The following is a 20000-nucleotide window of genomic DNA, read 5'->3' as shown; positions in this document are numbered from 1 at the left end:
GCCCCCAGAAGGATCGGCGGGGCGCCCACCAGCTGGAGCGGCGGGGCGCCCCCAGAAGGATCGGCGGGGCGCCCCCAAGAGGATCGGCGGGGCGCCCCCAGAGGATCGGCGGGGCGCCCCCAGGAGGATCGACGGGGCGCCCCCAGGAGGAACGGCGGGGCGCCCCCAGGAGGATCGGCGGGGTGCCCCCTGGAGGAACGGCGGGGCGCCCCCAGCACGAGCGGCGGGGCGCCCCCAGGAAGCAGCGAGCAGCGCGAGCAGCGCCGCAGGCCAAGTACCCCTGGCGTAGCCAGGGCCGGCGCAGCCGGGTGCTTGTTCAAATTAAAATAAGAATAAACTAAACAATTGGTGACACAGCCAAGCGTCCGTTAACTTGCTGCTGTCGTTGTGACGTCACGACTTTCCTGGTTGCAACGGTATTTACGTCATAACAATTATAAACAAACAAACAACGGAACACCAACATTCTAGATTGCCCTACCTGATACTTTTGATGAGTACTAGACAAGACAGTTACGTGTTTATCCGATTATCATATGACTGAAACAAAGGTCTGGATAATGCTACCAAGAGCATTTGATACATAACATAAAACAAAATAACGCTTACTCTCGAAGTACTGTAGATAAATACTTCAAGACTCGCTACCTATCTAGACAAAATATTGCGCCCTGCAAATTAGTCCCATATATTATCGTAACTTATTGAAATCTACCACAAAAATCAATGTAAATATGATAAAGACAATAAATTAATATATAGTACACATTCATTTTCACAAAACGATTTTAAGAATAAACAAAATAAATATTTGCTTTTCATTGATGTTATCGCGATTATTTCACTCTTCATTTAAACTATCTGCCAGATACTCCTACCGAATTGAATTAAATTCATTTTACACACGGATGAGTTGATCAAAATTATTCATTACGTTCTGTGACGTGTTTATCAGATTATTTAATCATATTAACCTGGATGACTTGAGGTTTATTTTAAAACTTTGAGCTTCATTAATTTATTCTTTTTCATTTATTTATCAATTTATCTATTTACTTATCTATCTATATATGTATTGATTGATTGATATATGTATTTATATGTCTATTCATTTACTTATTCAGTTATTTGGCGCGGGACTTTGCCTGAGGCCTGCAGAAGTCATGGATAGCCTAGGAAGCCTATGTCCCGTCCTCGTCCTTGTCTCCGTCTCGATCTCTGAACAAAAACCAGACTCTGTCGTGCCGAAGGAAGCCCCACAAGGTCCTCCAGAGCTCCTCTCTTCCTCCCTGAGGGTCATCAGCCTGTTCTACCCTTCCCCTCCCCCCCTCATCCTCTTCCTCGTCCTCCACTCCCTTCTGCCCCTCTCTTTCGCTTCTTGGGCTTTACTGCGCCTCTCTTGTTATTTTCTTCTTTTTTATTTTGCCGATTTTTCCAACTTTGTTGTTTTTCCTTTCCTTTATTTACTGGCCTCTTTATCTCCTCTCTCCTCTCTCTCTCTCTCTCTCTCTCTCTCTCTCTCTCTCTCTCTCTCTCTCTCTCTCTCTCTCTCTCTCTCTCTCTCTCTCTCTCTCTCTCTTGAAAACTATAGAACTCTTTTCCCTCCATCACCCATTCCTTTTCTTCTCTTATTCTCTCCTTTGTATTATTTTCATCCTATCATTAATTATTTTCTATCACTCTCTCCCTTCCTACTTTTCACCTTGTACTCTTTCATACAATTCCAATTTTTTTATGTAAATTCATAACTTCCTGTTTGGTATATTTACTATGAATCTTTTCACAATTTCCACCATGTATCATAAATGTTTTTATTAATAATTAAAGCGTTATCACAATATTTCTAATCTGTACTGTCCAACAGGGTAGAAACGCAACGCTGGTAAAATATAATACATAACAACAAATGCACATGCGATACAACCATTTCCATTTGTTGTCATTGTCATATTAAATATGAGACAACAAATAACAGCGGCGCGAGATTGCCCGTAACTATAGAGTTGCTAGTAAATTAGATCAAAACAACAACAGCAACAACAACATAATGTATTGTGCCTGCAGTGCAGTCACTATCTTCGACACCCACCATATCCGTCACCACCAGAAACCCACTTCCGTAATACAATTAGAGCGAAAGTCGCATCACACGCATCCACCCTCACTCACCTGACAGGGAACCGTGCTTACGTCTGCGGGCAAGAAGGACACATGCTACCATCGGGGCTTCACTGTTTTCAGTGTATTCAGCCGCGTGGTGCTGAGGGGGGAAGGTTGTGCATACTGTGATCATACAGTCAGAGTGCTCCTAACTAACCTTTCAACTTAGTCTAGTCCAAAGGTGCGATGGAATCATCGGTTTCAAAGGGATGGTGTAATGTGTTGGATTTTCGTGGATCTGCAAGAAGTGTTTGACATAGTATGCTCTAGATCAGGTGGCGTTCACTGCATTGCTCTGTGTGGTGTCAAAGTGTTTAACAAACTCGTTGTTCGACGGGACACTCCAGGAGATCTGATTTAACTTTAGTTAAATCAGATCATCATAAATCAGATTATTAAATCAGAAAATCTTACTCCGTGAAGAAAGGGATTATCATAATACCTGTACAAGGTATAATGAAATCTTTCGCTGCAAAGGAATTTTTCTTCGGGTGAATAAAGTTGCCTGGTGTCAGCTTTGATAAACGAGTAAATTCGTGAATCAGTGAAAGTGTTAATGTGAAAATGACAACAGTTTCCAATCATTTTGCGAATTATTATACTCAAGTAGTATACCCGCAATTTGCTGTTACGTACATTAGGGCATATGCAAAAGAAATAATTTTATGTGACTTGTGTACTTCACAGGAGTAAAAGAAAAGAAAAAAGTGATAATTGCCAACCCCTTTCAAAATTGCCCACATTTATGCATTTTTGCTATAAATACAGACAAGACATTTATTTCTACCCAATAACACATTTCGCTGAAAAACACCCTGTTATTATTTTTTTTCCTGAACACGAATTAGAATGAAAACCTTAATATCTTTCATATCTACAATACCGGCATATCATTAATCATATTTCCAAACTTGAGCAAGGCATTTATGGAGTGAGCAATGCCAAATAGCAGTCATGAGAATATATATCAATTATTCTTAATACGTTTCCAAAACTAATCTGTCACTGCTAATACTATGATGAAAAATAAAAATTCATATTCAAAGTAAAATCAAGCTGCTGCTGCTGCTGCTGCTGCTGCTGATAATGATGGTGATGATGATGATGATGATGATGATGATGATGATGATGATGATGATGATGATGATGATGATGATGATGATGATGATGATGATGATGATGATGATGATGATGATGATGATGATGATGATGATGATGATCAATAACATAAGAATGAGAAAGACTGTAAGAGACCATAAGGCCTACACTATGCTGTTCCATGCCCACTACCACCTATCATCCCTATCCATAAGATTATCTAATCTTTTGAAACAATCAATAGTTTCAGCACTCACTACGTAGTTACTAAGTCTATTCCATTCGTTAACCACTCTATTAGTAAACCAGTTCTTGCCTGTTTCTTTCTTAAACCTAAAATTGACTAATCTAAATCAATTACTACGAGCCCTACCCTGCCATTTCAATATGATGACCTTGCCTGCATCACCCTTGTTTAAGCCCTTCATTCATTTGAATACCTCTATTAGATCGCCCCGCACTTTTCGTCTTTCCAGAGACTGTAAGTTAAGGTGCCTAAACGTGTCTTCGTATGGTCGATTTGTAATCCCTTGTATCATTTTGATAATTTTCCTCTGTGTAAAATTTAGTGAATTAAAATAAATTGATATCTATTCCATAGGACGGAGACCAAAACTGTACCGCATAGTCAAGGACGGGTGTATCACCAGATAGAATTTGATGACTGCCTTTGCAATAAATCTTAATGGCCTGTTAGCTTTGTACTGTTTCCTGGATTTAAGGTCAGGACTCAATAACACTCCCAAGTCCTTTTCACATTCTGTTTTCTCTGTCGTTACCTAAGTTATACCTGTTAGCTACATTGTATAATCCTACGTTTAACACACCTTTAAGATACCGAAGTCCATATGCCATTTCACCAACCATGCAAACAATCTATCAAGATCCTCCTGCAGCATCCCAGCATCTTCCCCCGACCAAATATGGCATCCTATTCTAGTGTCATCTGCAAACTTACTAATATTACTATAAATCCCATTGTTTAAGTTGTTCACGGTATATGCGTAATGGACAATAAGGGACCCAAAACCGAGCCCTAGGGAACTCCACTTGAAATATTACCCCATATGGATTTTACACTGTTAATGGTGACCAGCTGTTTTCTGTCACTGATCCATGTTTTAATCCATTCAAACATTTTATCTTCCTATGGCATGGTGCTTTGATTTTATTTAGTAGTCTCTGTTGGGTCACATTGTCGAACACTTTGCTAAAGTCAAGGTATCATTGTTATCTGCTGCCTTTTAGGCATTAGTGAACCCATGCTGTGAGTCATGAATCAGATTATACATCTCGATATGATCCCTTATACTATTTGCTATTAATGATTCCAGCATTTTACCTATGACCTATACCAAACTATTTGGTCTATCATTATTATTGTTGTTATTACTATCATTATTGCTATTTATATTATTATTATCATCATCATCATTATTATTATTGTCACTGTTATTATCATTATTAATATTATTACTATTTTTGTTAAATTGGATAGCCGTTGACGTTCTGACAATCTGTGTAGCTGATCTTTCAAAATTGTTCAATGTGGAACAGAAGTTTCCAATATTCATCTGGGTACCAGTATCAATAGATTTCGAAGTTTCTTACCTCTTCTTGAGATGGCTGGGAATAATAAAATATTCTATTCTGAGTTTATATGTTCATAAGTAGGGTGACCTCACCGAGTGTGGTTTGTGATCTAATGTCCGTAGCTAAGTGACCAGTCTGTTACAATGGATTCTTGTCCGTTTTTGGAGTATTAATTGATTCTGCTGTGTATTTAAAAGTGGTCTGAATTTTTCGATGAAAACAGCTCCTGCTCTTTGTAGTCTGCGGTGATCATTTGTTCGGTAAATGATGGAAGTATTATTTCTCAAATCTGATGATTGTGGTCTTTTGTCGCGTTGTACTGTGTAGTGTGTAAAAACCCCACCGTTGTAACGGTGGTGGTAGAGACTTTATCCTAGAGAAGTTCTGGTGAATCCAATGTAAGTATTTTGAAAGGATGCACAATTCCTTGTCTGACATGTATTGTTTTCACTATGTCCTCTGGTGTTCGTTGTGTTGCTCTTCATAATGAGTGATGCGGATTTGTTTGGTTTGTAGAAGCAGACCAAGTTTATTTTAATATTCTGGGCTGGGGTGACCCCATTATTAACTATTCTAAGAATAGCCTTTTCCTCCTCTTTGCTATGTTCATTGTAAAATATCTTATATAAGATGTTGATAGTATCGAAATTGTCCTTTTGTATTGACGAACCTTCAAGGAATCTCTCCATTGTACGGCGAATGCCATGCTCTATTATTGCATCAGGGAACCCAATGTTGGTCATGAGTTGCCTGATGCTTTCAAGTTCATTGCAGATGTTTTGCCACGTGCTACAGTGTGTAATGGCTCTTTTGGCAAAAGCAGCAACAACAATTTTTGTTGTTGTAATTGCTGCTGCATTCGCCCCTGGCATTCATAACGGTCCCTTTGTTAACGGCCTTTGTGATAACGGAGGTTTTAATATTGGTGTTGCTAATGTCAATATGGACGTCTAGGAGAGGGAGTTTTCCATATATGCTATACTAATTTCAAGATGAATACTGGCAACTTCTGTTCCACATTGAACAACGAGAATTTTTTTTTTTCGTAATGTTCAGCGATCAGCTACACAAATCGTCAGAACGCCAGCGGCTATCCAATTTAACAAAAATTGTATTAGAGAGAAGATTATTCCAAGAATATTATCAATACTATTATTGTTATTTACTATTATTATCATTGTTATTATTATTATTATAATTATTATTATCATTATTATTATTATTATTATCATTATTATTATTATTGTTAGTATTATTGTTACTATTATTATTATTAGTAGTAGTAGTAGTAGTAGTAGTATTATCATTATTATTATTACTATTATTATTACCATTATTATTATTATTATAAATATTATTATTATTATGATTATTACTATCATTATTGTTATTATCATCATGATGATGATCATCATCATTATTATTATTATTATTATTATTATCATTATTATTATCATTATTATTATCATTATTATTATTATTATTATTATTATTATTTTCATTATTATTATTATTATTATTATTTATTATTATTATTATTATCATTATTATTATTATTATTATTATTATTTTCATTATTATTATAATCATTATTATTATTATTATTATTGTTATTATTATTATTATCATTATTATTATTATTATCATTATTATTATTATTATTATTATTATTATTATTATTATTATTATTATTATTATTATTATTATTATTATTATTATTATTATTATTATTATTATTATTATTATTATTATTAATATTATCATTATCATTATTATTATTATCATTATCATTATTATTTACGAGACAGTCTATTCATGGTAAAAAAGAAAAAGAAAAGAGGAATAAGAATCTCAAATGAGAAAGCGTCATCTAAATACCCAAAGGCGTCAACTCATCGCTGTCATCGTTGTATGATTCCATTAAAGCAGATTTATTATAAATTCTAAGAAGTCACTTTGATGGTTTTATTTTAGAAAAACATAATTCTGAATATGAAAAAAATACACGTTTTCATAGTGACGTTTGTTACAGGAAGTACCCAAATCCATCTTGATAATTTACGAAGTAATATGACATTGGATGTCGTATGTAACATAACACGTATTATGTAGTGTTTTTAATTTGCATACATATGTGCTTCCCAATTCATCAGTTGACATATACACATCTATATATGTGATACATACATACATATACCAAAGGCTTTTTCCCCCTACACGGGGGGTAGCCAAAAAGAAAAAGGCATAGGAACCACTCCCACCCATTCCATTTCCTATATATTCCACTCCCCTCCACACTCCTCCCTCACTATTATCTTAGCACCTCCTGGATGACGGGTCATCCCTGCATCTATGTGACAAGAACAGAAATATTGTTTCAAAACTTTAAATAGATTTTCCTTATTTATAGCAATATTGCAAAGACTCAGACAATTGTAAAGGGATTGCCAATGATTTTTATTAAATACACTACATCTGATTACCAATTGCACTAAGCTCTAATTTTTGAAGTGCAACATAGTATGTATACTTATATATATATATATATATATATATATATATATATATATATGTATATATATATTTATATATATATATATATATATATATATATATATATATATATACATGTGTGTGTTTGTGTATGTGTGTACGCGCATATATCTGTATATATATATATATAATTATGTATATAATAGACATACATCTTGTACATGTACATATACTTGTACATATACATATACATATGCATATACATATACATATATATAAATTTATATATATATATATATACATATATATATATATACATTACGCAATTCTGATATTTTTTACTAGATATTCTTTGTTGAAGTTAGTGGACGGACTCATACCGGAAGGGTATTCGATTCCTTTATTGTAGGATCTGATTCCCTTAACATAGGGCCCGATTCCTTTGTTGAAGGACTCGAGTCTGAAGTCACTGGGTGCGATCAAATGTCGATGATGCTAAGTTGGACGACATGACGTTAGGTTCCCTCTTTATTAACATATCCTCTTTAGTTAAAGTCCGCTCTCTCTGCCACCCCCACCGTCCACCATATATACACGCATTCTCCAGCGTTCTGCTCAGGTCCAATCTTAGTATGTTAATAAGGAATTTGTATACACCGACGCGTTGATTGTATTTGATGTATTTAAGCGTTATCTGTGTATTTGTTTATATGTATATACTTAATCATTTTTTCATTAATTCATTCACTTGCATATTCGTTCATTAATTTATCTATTTGTTTATCTATTTATCTAATATCGTATATATTAATTATGGTATTTACTTACTTCTTTATCTATCTTATATGTGTTCGATTTTGTCCACTGTATTTTTTCTTCTGTCTTATTTATTATTTATCTATTAATTTCATTGATCCAGTTATTTATCTATTTATTCGTTCATTCATTTGTCTAGTTATCTATTTATTAATTTATCTATCTATCTATCTATCTATACATATATATATATATATGTATATATATTTATATATATATATATTTATTTATTTATTTATTGCTCTATTTATTTATTTATTTGTGAAGTCAAAGCACATATTCCGACAATACTTAAGGTCCTCCTTCTGCGACAGTTTTTCTTTAGTCTACGACCTGACACAATCCGTCTCGAAATATGAACGTAAACAAAGTCATCAAAGAATACACAAAATATTATTCACTTATTCATTTATGTATTTATTTATCTATTTTCATTTACTTATCTACTTACGTACCTATTTATTCATTTTAATAAATTTATCTATTCATTGACAACCAGCTCCATCGAGGACATAATGTTGGAACACCTTTTTAGAAGATGATGTTTAACTTCTGATCCTGGTTGAATTTAAGCTGATCATGCTTTTTTTTGTATCTAAGTTCTTGAGCGGTACTGCGTTGTAGATCTATGAAGCGACCTCAGCAACCTACAGCATTGACCCACCTTAGGCTATGTACATGTCTGTGTGTGTGTGTGTACGTGTGTGTGTGTACGTGTGTACGTGTGCGTGTGCGTATGTGTGTGTCAAAACGGCTGCTATTGTTGGTCTGGGAGTAATCATAAAAATAGTGTACTCCTGAAACAAACGAGGAAATAGGTTGTTGGATCCTATATCCCCCCCCCCTCTCTCTCTCTCTGCCTCTCTCTCTCTTTCCACTACTCTCTCCCTCTCTCTTTCTCCTCTCTCTCTCTCTCTCTCTCTCTCTCTCTCTCTCTCTCTCTCTCTCTCTCTCTCTCTCTCTCTCTCTCTCTCTCTCTCTCTCTCTCTCTCTCTCTCTCTCTCTCTCTCTCTCTCTCTCTCTCTCTCTCTCTCTCTCTCTCTCTCTCTCTCTCTCTCTCTCTCTCTCTCTCTCTCTCTCTCTCTCTCTCTCTCTCTCTCTCTCTCTCTCTCTCTCTCTCTCTCTCTCTCTCTCTGTCTGTCTCTCTCTCTCTCTCTCTCCCTTTTTTTATCGCCACGAGGACCTGACTTTGGTTGAACAGAATCGCCTGGCGCCAGTCAGGACAAAACCAGAGGTTTTTCCCTCTGCTGTACGTGCTAAGATGGAATGGGAGTGGGGAGAGGGCTTGAGGTGGAGGGGTGGGGGTGGAAGGGGCCGTGTGGGGTGTGGGACGTGGTGGAAGGGCGGGGTGCGTAGTCTCCTAGTTCCTGTCGACCCAATAACTCTGATCCTTGTGCCACTCGCTACAGCGGACACCAAACGTGTCCCATGATACAACAGATCTACAAAGGGCTACAAAGGAAGAGGATGACGACAGGAGACCTTTTAGTCCATAACTAGGTCGGATGCAGAATAAATAAATAAATAAATAAATAAATAAAGAAGTAGATAAATTAATAAAATAAATAATGATAGTAAACAAACAGAAAATAACAATAATCTATAATAGATAATACATAGACAAATAACAAAAAGTAAACAGATAATAATTAGATAAATAATGATAAACAAGTAAATATGATAAAATAAAATGGCAGGCATTACACCATATTCCGTAGGTGTTTATCTAAATGAATCTATCCAAATACGTCTCTTGTTTCTGTTGTATTTATACAGGTTTTGTTTAAATAATATTACTGAGAACTACGGAGTTATTGGATATATCAATTCCTCAATAATGAAAATATATTTCTATAATCTGATATAGTTTGAATCAGCAGCAGTTCATCGGAGAATTAAGAAAATAATAAATAAATTATTAATAATAGATAAACAAATAAAAAATAAAGTAAATGAATAAATAGGTAATCAAATAAGTAAATTATAAATAAGCAAATAAATAAACTAATGAAAATAAATAATGAAAACAAGAAATAAGAATATGTATATATATATTTTTGAACCAGGTTTACCAGGACCTTTATTGCCCTCTCCAGTTGAGACAAGGAAAGCAATATGTTCACCCAGGCGTGCCAACCGGACCATTTCGGTTCGAAAGTTGGCTACCCACTTCAACACAGCCACACGACTCACAGCCTCTGTTCTGGCCAGCACCAGACTATTTTCTTCAGCTCTCTGGGGCACAGTCGGAGGGGAATGGGGCGAGTCCCCAGCTGCTTTTGAATTTTGCCCCGATGCCGAAAAGAATCATAAAAGATAGCCAGAACTAAATATTTCATTTACGACACCGTATTGAATAGGATAATCCAGATAGTTTCAACCAACCAGCTAAAATATTTAATTGTAGTTAATCCAGTTAAAGATGGAATGTACTGTATGTATGTATATATATATATATATATATATATATATATATATATATATGTATATATATATGTGTGTGTGTGTATGTATATATATGCATAGATAGATAAATAAATAAACAGATAAATAAAAAAAAACATCTCACTGACATACATTCACTACACTTGTCTCGGATGTTTATGCAAAATCACGTTCCGACCTCTCTCTCTTGAATAACCAGAGTGCGCGCGCGCGTGCGTGCGTGAGTGGTGCGGACACAGATGCCGCCAGCCGCCCCCTGGACTACTCGCCGCGCCGGTCCGCCGCCGCCACGGAAGGGTTCCCGGAAATGCGGGTCGCCAACCCTCGTTCGTGTGGTGGTGTCATTATATTTCCGCAATCCGATGATGATGATGAAGTGATTAATTCGCCTCCTCTGAAATAGATTAAAATGCATATATATACATGTTGCCAAATTACCCAATGGATCCGATGTATATGCATGTGTATATTTGTGTATATATATATATATATACATATATATATGTATATATATATACATATATATGTATGTATCAATTTATATATATATATATATATATATATATATATATATATACATATATATGTATGTATCAATTTATATATATATATATATATATATATATATATATCAACCACAATACACTTTAATTCTAAGCCATTAACATCGAGAGACTCGAGGAGGCCAACATGCAGAAATTGAAACGTGGTACAGCCAATGACTCGAACCTGTGCTAGAACGTGACAAGTGTTAGTGACTTAACCGATTGCGCCATCAAGATGGATGGTATTTAAGGGCTGGACTAGCTGTGTTGTATACTCGTTTTTTTTTTTATTGGCTTGTCCAAGCATGTGATCTCTCCCTGTGCTCGTGTTGGTTTTGCCCGGCAACAGAGTTCCTCCTCATGCTCGGTAGCGCTAACAGGTCGGACGTCTGATGTTTAGACTAAGGTTCATATCTTTGATTAATAGTGCTTCTAAGATAGGGAGGCGACGGGTATCTTGGCATGTCGTTATGATGTTCGTATTTTTCACAATTCTTTCATTCCATTACTTCTCTTGTGAGGGTTGTTTGGTGTTCCTGTCTTAAATGATTTTTGGGGGCTCCAGATGTGAGATGGTAAGTTATGCGTCTGCTTAGCTTAGTCGTTGTCATGCCGATATAGGTAGAAGGTAGGGCTTCACAGTTCCCTAGTGTGCAGGTAAATCTATATACGACATGTGACTGTTGGGTTGGTTCTTTCTTAACGTTAGGAATGTTACATAGTAGTATGTGGCTAGTCTTTTTTTTTTGTAACAGATTATGATGTTTAATGTTGTTTTTTTCTGGGTTTGCTGATTTTACGTTTCTCTTTACAATTTGTTTCAGTATTTTTTCTTCTTCTTTGTATGCCAAAGAAAAGTATGCCCTAGAGTATGTTTTAATTTCATCCTCTCTCTCTCTCTCTCTCTCTCTATTTCTCTCTCTCTCTCTCTCTTTTTTTTTGTGCCAATGGTCGATTATTTTTTGGTTACTTAATCTATATTTTGTTTGGTGAACCCATTGTTTAATAGGACTGGACTGGTGTAGACCTTTTTATTTCTGTGTGAACTTGTTCACATGTGCTGCAATGGATGAGTGCTCTACGTATGTATAGGCTAATGGTTGATTCTTTACATCTTTGTGGGTACTCGCTTGTTCCGTATAAACAGTTTCCAAATTCCATGTTGAAATTAGAAACAGGTTTGAAGTTATGAGAAATGCCCTGCGTGTAGAGGAATAGAATATACAGGAGAATACATGGATTAAGTGTTGTTGGACACGGAGGCTGTTGGATACTAAACACAATAATGGTAGGAAGAGAAGAGTCGTTGAATTCAGTGATGGAAATAGGGATTTTTTTGCCAGAGACGAGCCACCTGCTGCGCTGGTCCCTGCATTGCAGGGGCTCGGCCTTCCGCCCTCTGTAGATCTTTTCTCTCCTTTTTTTCATCTTCTCGTTTTTAGAAAGACTAAAAGTAACAAAACGTAACTTACCGCTCTCCTGACAAAATGTCACAACTTGCTTATTTTAGAAAATGAGATTTTTTATTTTTTTTTTATTTTTTTTTAGAAAATGAGAGATTTTTTTATTTTTCATATGTACTAAAATAAAAGCAAGAGAGAAAAGAAGAAACGATGAAAATTATAAGAGCAGGGAGTGTGAAAAAGGGTGTAGAAAGATCAGAAAACGAGGGAAAGTTGGGGAGAAATTAAGAAAAGGACAGGGAAAGATAATGAAACAAGATTAGGAAAGAAAACGAAAAATGTAGATAGGGGATGTGACACAAAAAAAAAAAAAAAAGACAAGAAGGAAACAAGGTGTGGATGACGGTGGCTAATAACAAGAAAGGAATAGAAGAAATGTTGACTGAAAAGAGTAACCATGGTAGCAAATAAATAATAAAGAAAAACAATACATACATTGCATGGGTGAAGGGATTAATGATATTTATAAAAGGAAAGAGCAATTTAAGACGAGAAGAAACGATGTCAAAACATTAAAACAAGATAATTGTAGTTCAAAACAAACACATTAAAAGTTTAGTTTAACTACGAAAAGCTGGAGTGTATCACGTTTTCACTGTGAATGTTTTCGCTGAGGTAATCCTATTATACGATTCGAACATGAAAGTTTTAATAGAGTATTTGTGTCGCTTTCACTCGTTGCTCTGATCCTTCTTTGGATATGTTGCAACTATTTTTTTGTGTTCTAAATTTTCCTCGGGTGTGTATTCTCGTTATATTACGTTACAACACACACACACACACACACACACACACACACACACACACACACACACACACACACACACACACACACACACACACACACACACATACACACACACACACACACACACACACACACACACACACACACACACACACACACACACACACACACACACACACACACACACACACACACACACACACACACACACACACACACACACACACACACACACACACACACACACACACACACACACACACACACACACACACACACACACACACACACACACACACACACACCTCGTGGCGCAGTGGTTAGAGATCTCGCCTACCACTACGGCACTCCGGGTTCGAATCCCGCCCAGGACTGATATGATTGCAGTATCGCTGCGCTGCGGGTTGTTATTCCAACTCTCGTAGGCGGGGAGTTGGGTGTGTGTGTGCGTGTAAGGTGACAGTATTACCCATAGATCTGTCATACGAGCTCTGAGCTCTAATCCGGGAGGTTAATAAATGTCGATCGCGAGTCCAACACGTGGTCCAAGACCATGGTGAATCACATACATATACATATGTGAGTATATATGCATCTTTATATGGCACAGTTATACAGGAGTACAGATAGTGGTCTTTTTTTATTGCAGATACCCGACCCGCTTGAGAGAGAGAGAGAGAGAGAGAGAGAGAGAAGATGAGCGTCAAAGCCCAACAGTTTTAATTTAATCTAAGAGACAAACACATTCCAGCGCTTTGAAAGCTGTGAGATTAAGCTTCATAATTAGATCAATTATTTCATCGACTGAGGCAATAATGAGAACCGGATGCGTCTATGATATAGCGACGCTCTAATGTGCAACATCGACTGCGTTCTATAGATGTTCCTTTGAAGTGTATACATGGATGGGATGAGAGTGATTAATCACACGTGTCCATGAACATCCTTCTATCCTTGGGAATACGTTCAACAAAGACGAATGATGGCCAGATAGCAGTGTTGTGCACAGGGAATAACGAAAAATACATAATCATTTGCTCCTCTTGCACTCCTGTTTGGAGGCCGTGTACATCTCGTCGTGCCTCTTCGCCTCTTTGCCTTTCCGGTAGAACACTTGAGACATGGGTCTCCGTTTCGGTCGTCGCAAGATCGGCCTCGTGTTCCTTCTCTTGTGCTTGTGGATGGCCTGGTGGGTGATACACCACCAGACGACCAGTGCCCCAAGGCACGTCCAGATAGTAAAGCCCAGGCAGTGGCCACACCCACAGAAACACGTGACCCCCAAGCACCAGAGTCGAGATCGTCTTGAGACCATGCCTCTTCCCACTAGTCCGCCCAACGTCCTCATCCACTTGGACCTAAAGGGTGCACCTCCTAGGATGTCCTACTTACACGCTCTCCTACCTCTACTCGTCAAGGGAGGAGCATCTGGTCTCTTGGTAGAGTGGGAGGACATGTTCCCTTATGGTGGCATGCTGGTCAACGCCTCGGCCACCAACCACTACACGCTTCAAGACGTCAAGGAGTTCGCTCAAGCGGCGAAGAAGGCAGGTCTGGTCATCGTTCCCCTCGTGCAGACCCTGGGGCATCTAGAGTACGTTCTCAAGCTGCAGGAGTGGCAGCATCTCCGCGAGAACACGCAGGAACCTGCCGAGGCGTGCGCATCCCACCCCGAGACCTCGTCCATGGTCATCGAACTCTTGGACCAAGTCATGGAGGCGCTGCCCGAGACGACCATGGTCCACCTCGGGGCCGATGAGGTCTTCAATCTGGGAACGTGTCCTCGCTGTCGGATCACCGAAAAGAGCGCTCAGCGTCTTTACCTGGACCACGTGAGTCGTGTAGCGACGCATGCGTCCAAACGCTACCAGGTCCGGGTCCTCATCTGGGACGACATGATCCGAGGGATCAATCAGGGCGTCCTCCGCGAGTCGGAGCTGGGGACGCTCGTCGAACCGGTCGTCTGGTTTTATGGCGAAGACGTGGTCCACCACGTCCCGCCCTACGTCCTCCGCACCTACACTTCCATTTTCCCTCGGATCTGGCTCGGTACTGCCTTCAAGGGAGCTTTCGGACCGCGCGCCTTCCTCCCCGATGCATCGCGCCACGCCAAGAACAACCTGGCATGGTCGACCCTCGGTAACCGCATGAGCCTCAACTCGGGTGTACGGGTCGGCGGTGTGGCCTTGACCGGCTGGTCCCGCTACGACCACTTCGCGGAACTTTGCGAACTGCTCGTGGTGTCCATTCCGTCCCTCGCCCTGTCGCTGCTCGTGTCCACGCGAGGCGCCGTCAGCGAGGCGCTTCTCAGGGATCTTCACGAACTCCTCGAGTGTCCCGACCACGTCACGCTCGCCCCAGCGAGGGACCCGCACCTCTGGGCGGCGCGGGGATGTGACTTCCCAGGGTCGAACGCCCTCGTTCTTCTGCACCAATACGCGATCGCTAGAGACGCCACCCTCCGCGTCCAGCGCGAAGCCGAGGACAAGGGAGCCTGGCTGACGCCCTTCAACATCCGCCGCAACTTTTCGTCGCCGCGCCGAGTTCGAGAGTCCGTGGTGGAGTTGACCAGGCTGGCGGAGACGCTTCAGGAGCTGACTCGCGATATACGGAAGGTTCTGACGCAGTACTACGATGTGGCCACGGCTGAGGAGTGGCTCGAGCAACATATTCTCCCTCTCCAGACCGTCCTCAACCGCATGAACCAGTCCTCCATTTCCCTCTTGCAGCATCACACGTGGCCTCGACGACCTCTGCCCATCTTAAACCTTCTCCCGAGACCACCTCCGCCTCCACCTTCACCGTCGCCTCAGTGAACGTGATGCACAACGCCATCTACACGACAAACGCCAGAATGTGTTTGTCTTGAAACAACGTTGCCATTTCTCAGCGGTTTTTTACCAGATTTAGCACAGAGGTCCACGTGATCCCCAGAATCATGTGTGAGCAAAGAAAACCCGGATCCGGGTCAATTCTGGGGTCTATAAGGAATTAATTTGGCAACCGGGCGTAGTCGGCGACCTCCGTTGGTTATGCTAAGGCAACGTTGCCACATTTCCACGGATCTTAACCAAATCAGGCACAGAGATCCATATGGGGCAGCGTCGGGTACCTCTTCTTGTTTGGCATTAATTATATTTCATATCTGTATATGAACAGTGCATATATTGTGAAATAATTGAGTGTTCTTGTCGCTAGAGTTTTTAGTTGTGAGTTTTTGCTCAGAAACGATGGTTATACGCTACAACAAATATATATTTTTATTCTATTGTACTTTCATTACCCTTATTTCTCTATCAACACTGATTCATATAAGTATGTAAACATATACGTATACATACGTATGAATGTTGTGTAAATAAATGTATATACAAGGTTTCCCCCCAAACAATGTACTCATTTTTTGTGAGTAATCTGTTAGTACTCTTGAGAGTACTATTTTGAGAACATCCTCCAGTCTTGCATAAAGAAAAATATCTCTTATTCTGAGTGAAATTCTGCACTTTAAAATACATTGATAATTCGTATTAACGTCACGCAATTCCTTCTCTCTGAAGTACCCCATCCACGGTACGATCTGGTCTTGAGGCCAGATTGGATCGTGTGTGTACTGATATTGGACTGTCCGACCGACACACACGATCCAATCTGGTCGGATTCGACCAGATCTGTCCGGCGGCCTCAAGACCAGATCCTACCGTGGATGGGGTCCCTGAGAGAGGGTTAAGACGCTGGCTCAATGAGAAGGATTTCTTCATACATGGAGATCTAATATGGCCTGCCTTAACTACGAACTCGCTCGCTGCGATGCGGCCTCGAACCGTCTCTAAGCCTGCTTTCTCACCTAAAGAGCTACATTGTAAGTTGCTCTCAGTAAATCTGTAAGAAAGTTGAATAACCCGAAAGTATATAAAATCTTTCTTTGGTCAATGTTACATATGTGTATATTTTTTCTCGCAACCATATATTGTACATCGAAGTTTGTTATTGTGACGACGAAGAATAGATTTACCTCACTCTGATGTACTTTGGATGTGCATGTTCACTTTGTCCCGATTGGGGAAACTTTGACTTAGAGACATTACGCTCTTTCTACAAGAACTGGTTTACCAAGAGAGTAGTTAACGAATGGAAAAGACTTAGTAACCGTGTAATGAGATGAGCGCTGAATTAATTGGTTGTTTAAAGAGAAGATGAGATCACTTTATGGATAGGGATGGCAGGTGGTAAGGAACATGTAACTGCCTAGTGTAGGCCTTATAGTCTCTTACAGTCTCCTCCATTCTTATGTTCTTACATCCTCCTTCTCTCCCTTCCCTCTCCCTCCTCCTTCTCCTTCCTCCTTCTCCCTCCTCCTTCTCCCTCCTCCCTCTCCCTCCTCCTTCTCCCTCCTCCCTCTCCCTCCTCCTTCTCCCTCCTCCATCTCCCTCCTCCTTCTCCCTCCTCCCTCTCCTTCCTCCTTCTCCCTCCTCCCTCTCCCTCCTCCTCCTCCCTCCTCCCTCCCTCTCCTTCCTCTCCCTCCTCCTTCGCCTCCTCCCTCTCCCTCCTCCTCCTCCCTCTCCCTCCTCCCTCTCCCTCCTCCTTATCCCTCCTCCCTCTCCCTCCTCCATCTCCCTCCTCCCTCTCCCTCCTCCTCAGACTAGTCTTCCTAACCTCAGCCCTACGCACTCTCCTATTCTTCTCCACCGTCGCTTCCCCACAGTTCGTCGACGTTTCCCCGGCCACCTCTCCTCCCAGGCACCCCCCCCCCCCATCCCACCCCAAGTCTCTTGTTGTCCACCAGTGCCTCCTCCACCCACCACCACCACCACCACCACCACCACCACCACCACCACCACCACCACCACCACCACCTTCCTCCGCTTTCCATTACCTCCTCCATGGTTCGTCGGTCGGAGAGTAACGTCGTCCTCTACTTGGAGCAGCGTTTCTCAAACCTTTCCGACCCTAAAGGCAACCCTTCGAGTCAGTTATAAGCAGTCCAGCAGCCCCTAAGTGATATATTATCACTAGAAGGGTAAAGCAAAGTATATGTATGTATCGCTTCTCGGCAGCCCCCAATATTGATTTCAGCACCCTAGGTTGGGAAACGCTGACTTGAAGATTTGGTCCTTTGAGTTCGAAAGAAGAATGTCTGCATAACTCGCACGCCAGAAGGTTTTAGTCAACAGATAAGAGACCTTGGCCTATCCTCTATGGGGTCCCTGTCGATGCATATCCCTTTCCGACTGAGGTCCGGCTGCCAGAGGCGAAGCGAATTCGTGTGGCCTTAGAATATATTACGTTTGCCTCGACGGTGCTGAAGCGATGGACGATGGGATCAAAGTAAAACGAATACTATGAGGTACGTTAGCGGGGGGGTGAGGGAGAGCCAGAAAACCTCTCCACTGCGCAGGTAGATGATGACGTCAACGGAAATATCGAGACCAGGGTTCCGCGGGTCGAGAGCTGTCAGTCACTCACACACCAGTGTGTGGAGCGAAGCTCCATCTTCTGATTAAAGGGGTAGCTAAGGCAGACAAATAACATATAAAAATGCCAACAGTTTGTATAGTGCAGAAGTGCAATGCCGTTAGACTGAAAGTTGATAAAAATATACATTACTTTTCACTACCCAAAGATAAAGAACTTAGAGAGAAATGGATTGAATTATGTGGCACACACAATACTCGGTCATCTGGATATGTATGCAGCAGTCATTTTGAAAGTAACTATTTATTAGCAACATTTCCTGAATTTTTCATTCAATTGCAAATAAACAGACTAAAGAATCCGGTTAAAACATAACTAAGCTTGGTGGAGATAAAGGTCTACATTTAAATTGACATGTCATCCCATTTAATAACACGTCATATCAATATAATCCACCTAATGTGAAAGCATGGAAAACATTTTTATAACTTTTCTAGCGGTCATATCTCAGATACTGATAATTTGAGGATAAGAAAGTGATACTGCGTAATTTCAGTATTATGTGAACATCATAGTGTAATTTTAAAGTCTACCGTACATACAGATGGTTTTCTTTAAAGTTTACATTTTCTTTCACCTCTCACTCTCTCCCCCTCTGAATTTCCTATGACGTCACGGTGGAGGTGCGCGGAGGGGGGGGGGGTGCTCAACGTACCTTATAGTATTCGTTTTACCTTGGATAGGATAACGATGTAACTTAGAAATCGTGACTTAACGAACGATAGGTCATGTTAGGTGAGGTTAGGTTAAATTAGGTTAGGTTAGGTTAACTTAGGTTAAGTTGGGTTAGATTAGGTTAGGTTGAATTAGGTTAGGTTAAATTAGGTTAAGTTAGGTTAGATTAGGTTAGGTTTGGTTAAGTTAGGTTAGATTAGATTAGGTTAGGGTAAGATAGATTGCATTAGCTTAGGCTAGTTTAGGTTCTTTATGTTAGGTTACGCTAGGATAGGGTAGGCTAAGACAAAATTTGTTAGGAAAGTCGGGGAAAGGACCATTTGGGAAAGAATTCTATTCTTGCGTCGCCTCCATTATCATATACTCATGTACAATTGGAGAAATAACTGCTCAGCAAAATCCTATGAGGGACAATGCCTCGTGCAGTGGAATAAGAGACACTGGTTTGTAAGACCTTTCACTGTGGCCTATCACTGTCTCTTTAGTCCCTTG

General features: G+C 40.0%; 1 protein-coding gene across 2 annotated transcripts; it reads left to right on the top strand.

Moving 5' to 3' along the window:
• Positions 1-2161: 2161 nt before the first annotated feature.
• LOC143034164 (hexosaminidase D-like) lies at positions 2162-16623 on the top strand. Of its 2 annotated transcripts, none has more exons than XM_076200113.1 (2): positions 2162-2273; positions 14011-16623. In XM_076200113.1, the coding sequence occupies exon 2, from the start codon at positions 14483-14485 to the stop codon at positions 16175-16177; it is 1695 nt and encodes a 564-aa protein (XP_076056228.1). In that variant the 5' UTR covers positions 2162-2273; positions 14011-14482; the 3' UTR covers positions 16178-16623. The 2 variants fall into 2 exon arrangements, with proteins under 2 accessions (XP_076056228.1, XP_076056227.1); XM_076200112.1 differs by having other exon boundaries at positions 2231-2341.
• The last annotated feature ends 3377 nt before the right edge of the window (positions 16624-20000 follow it).

This window comes from Oratosquilla oratoria, chromosome 17 (genome assembly GCF_046742065.1).
Source record: "Oratosquilla oratoria isolate Oo_2021 chromosome 17, ASM4674206v1, whole genome shotgun sequence".
NCBI classification, from domain to species: Eukaryota; Metazoa; Arthropoda; class Malacostraca; order Stomatopoda; family Squillidae; genus Oratosquilla; species Oratosquilla oratoria.
This window is presented reverse-complemented; position numbering and strand designations above follow the sequence as displayed.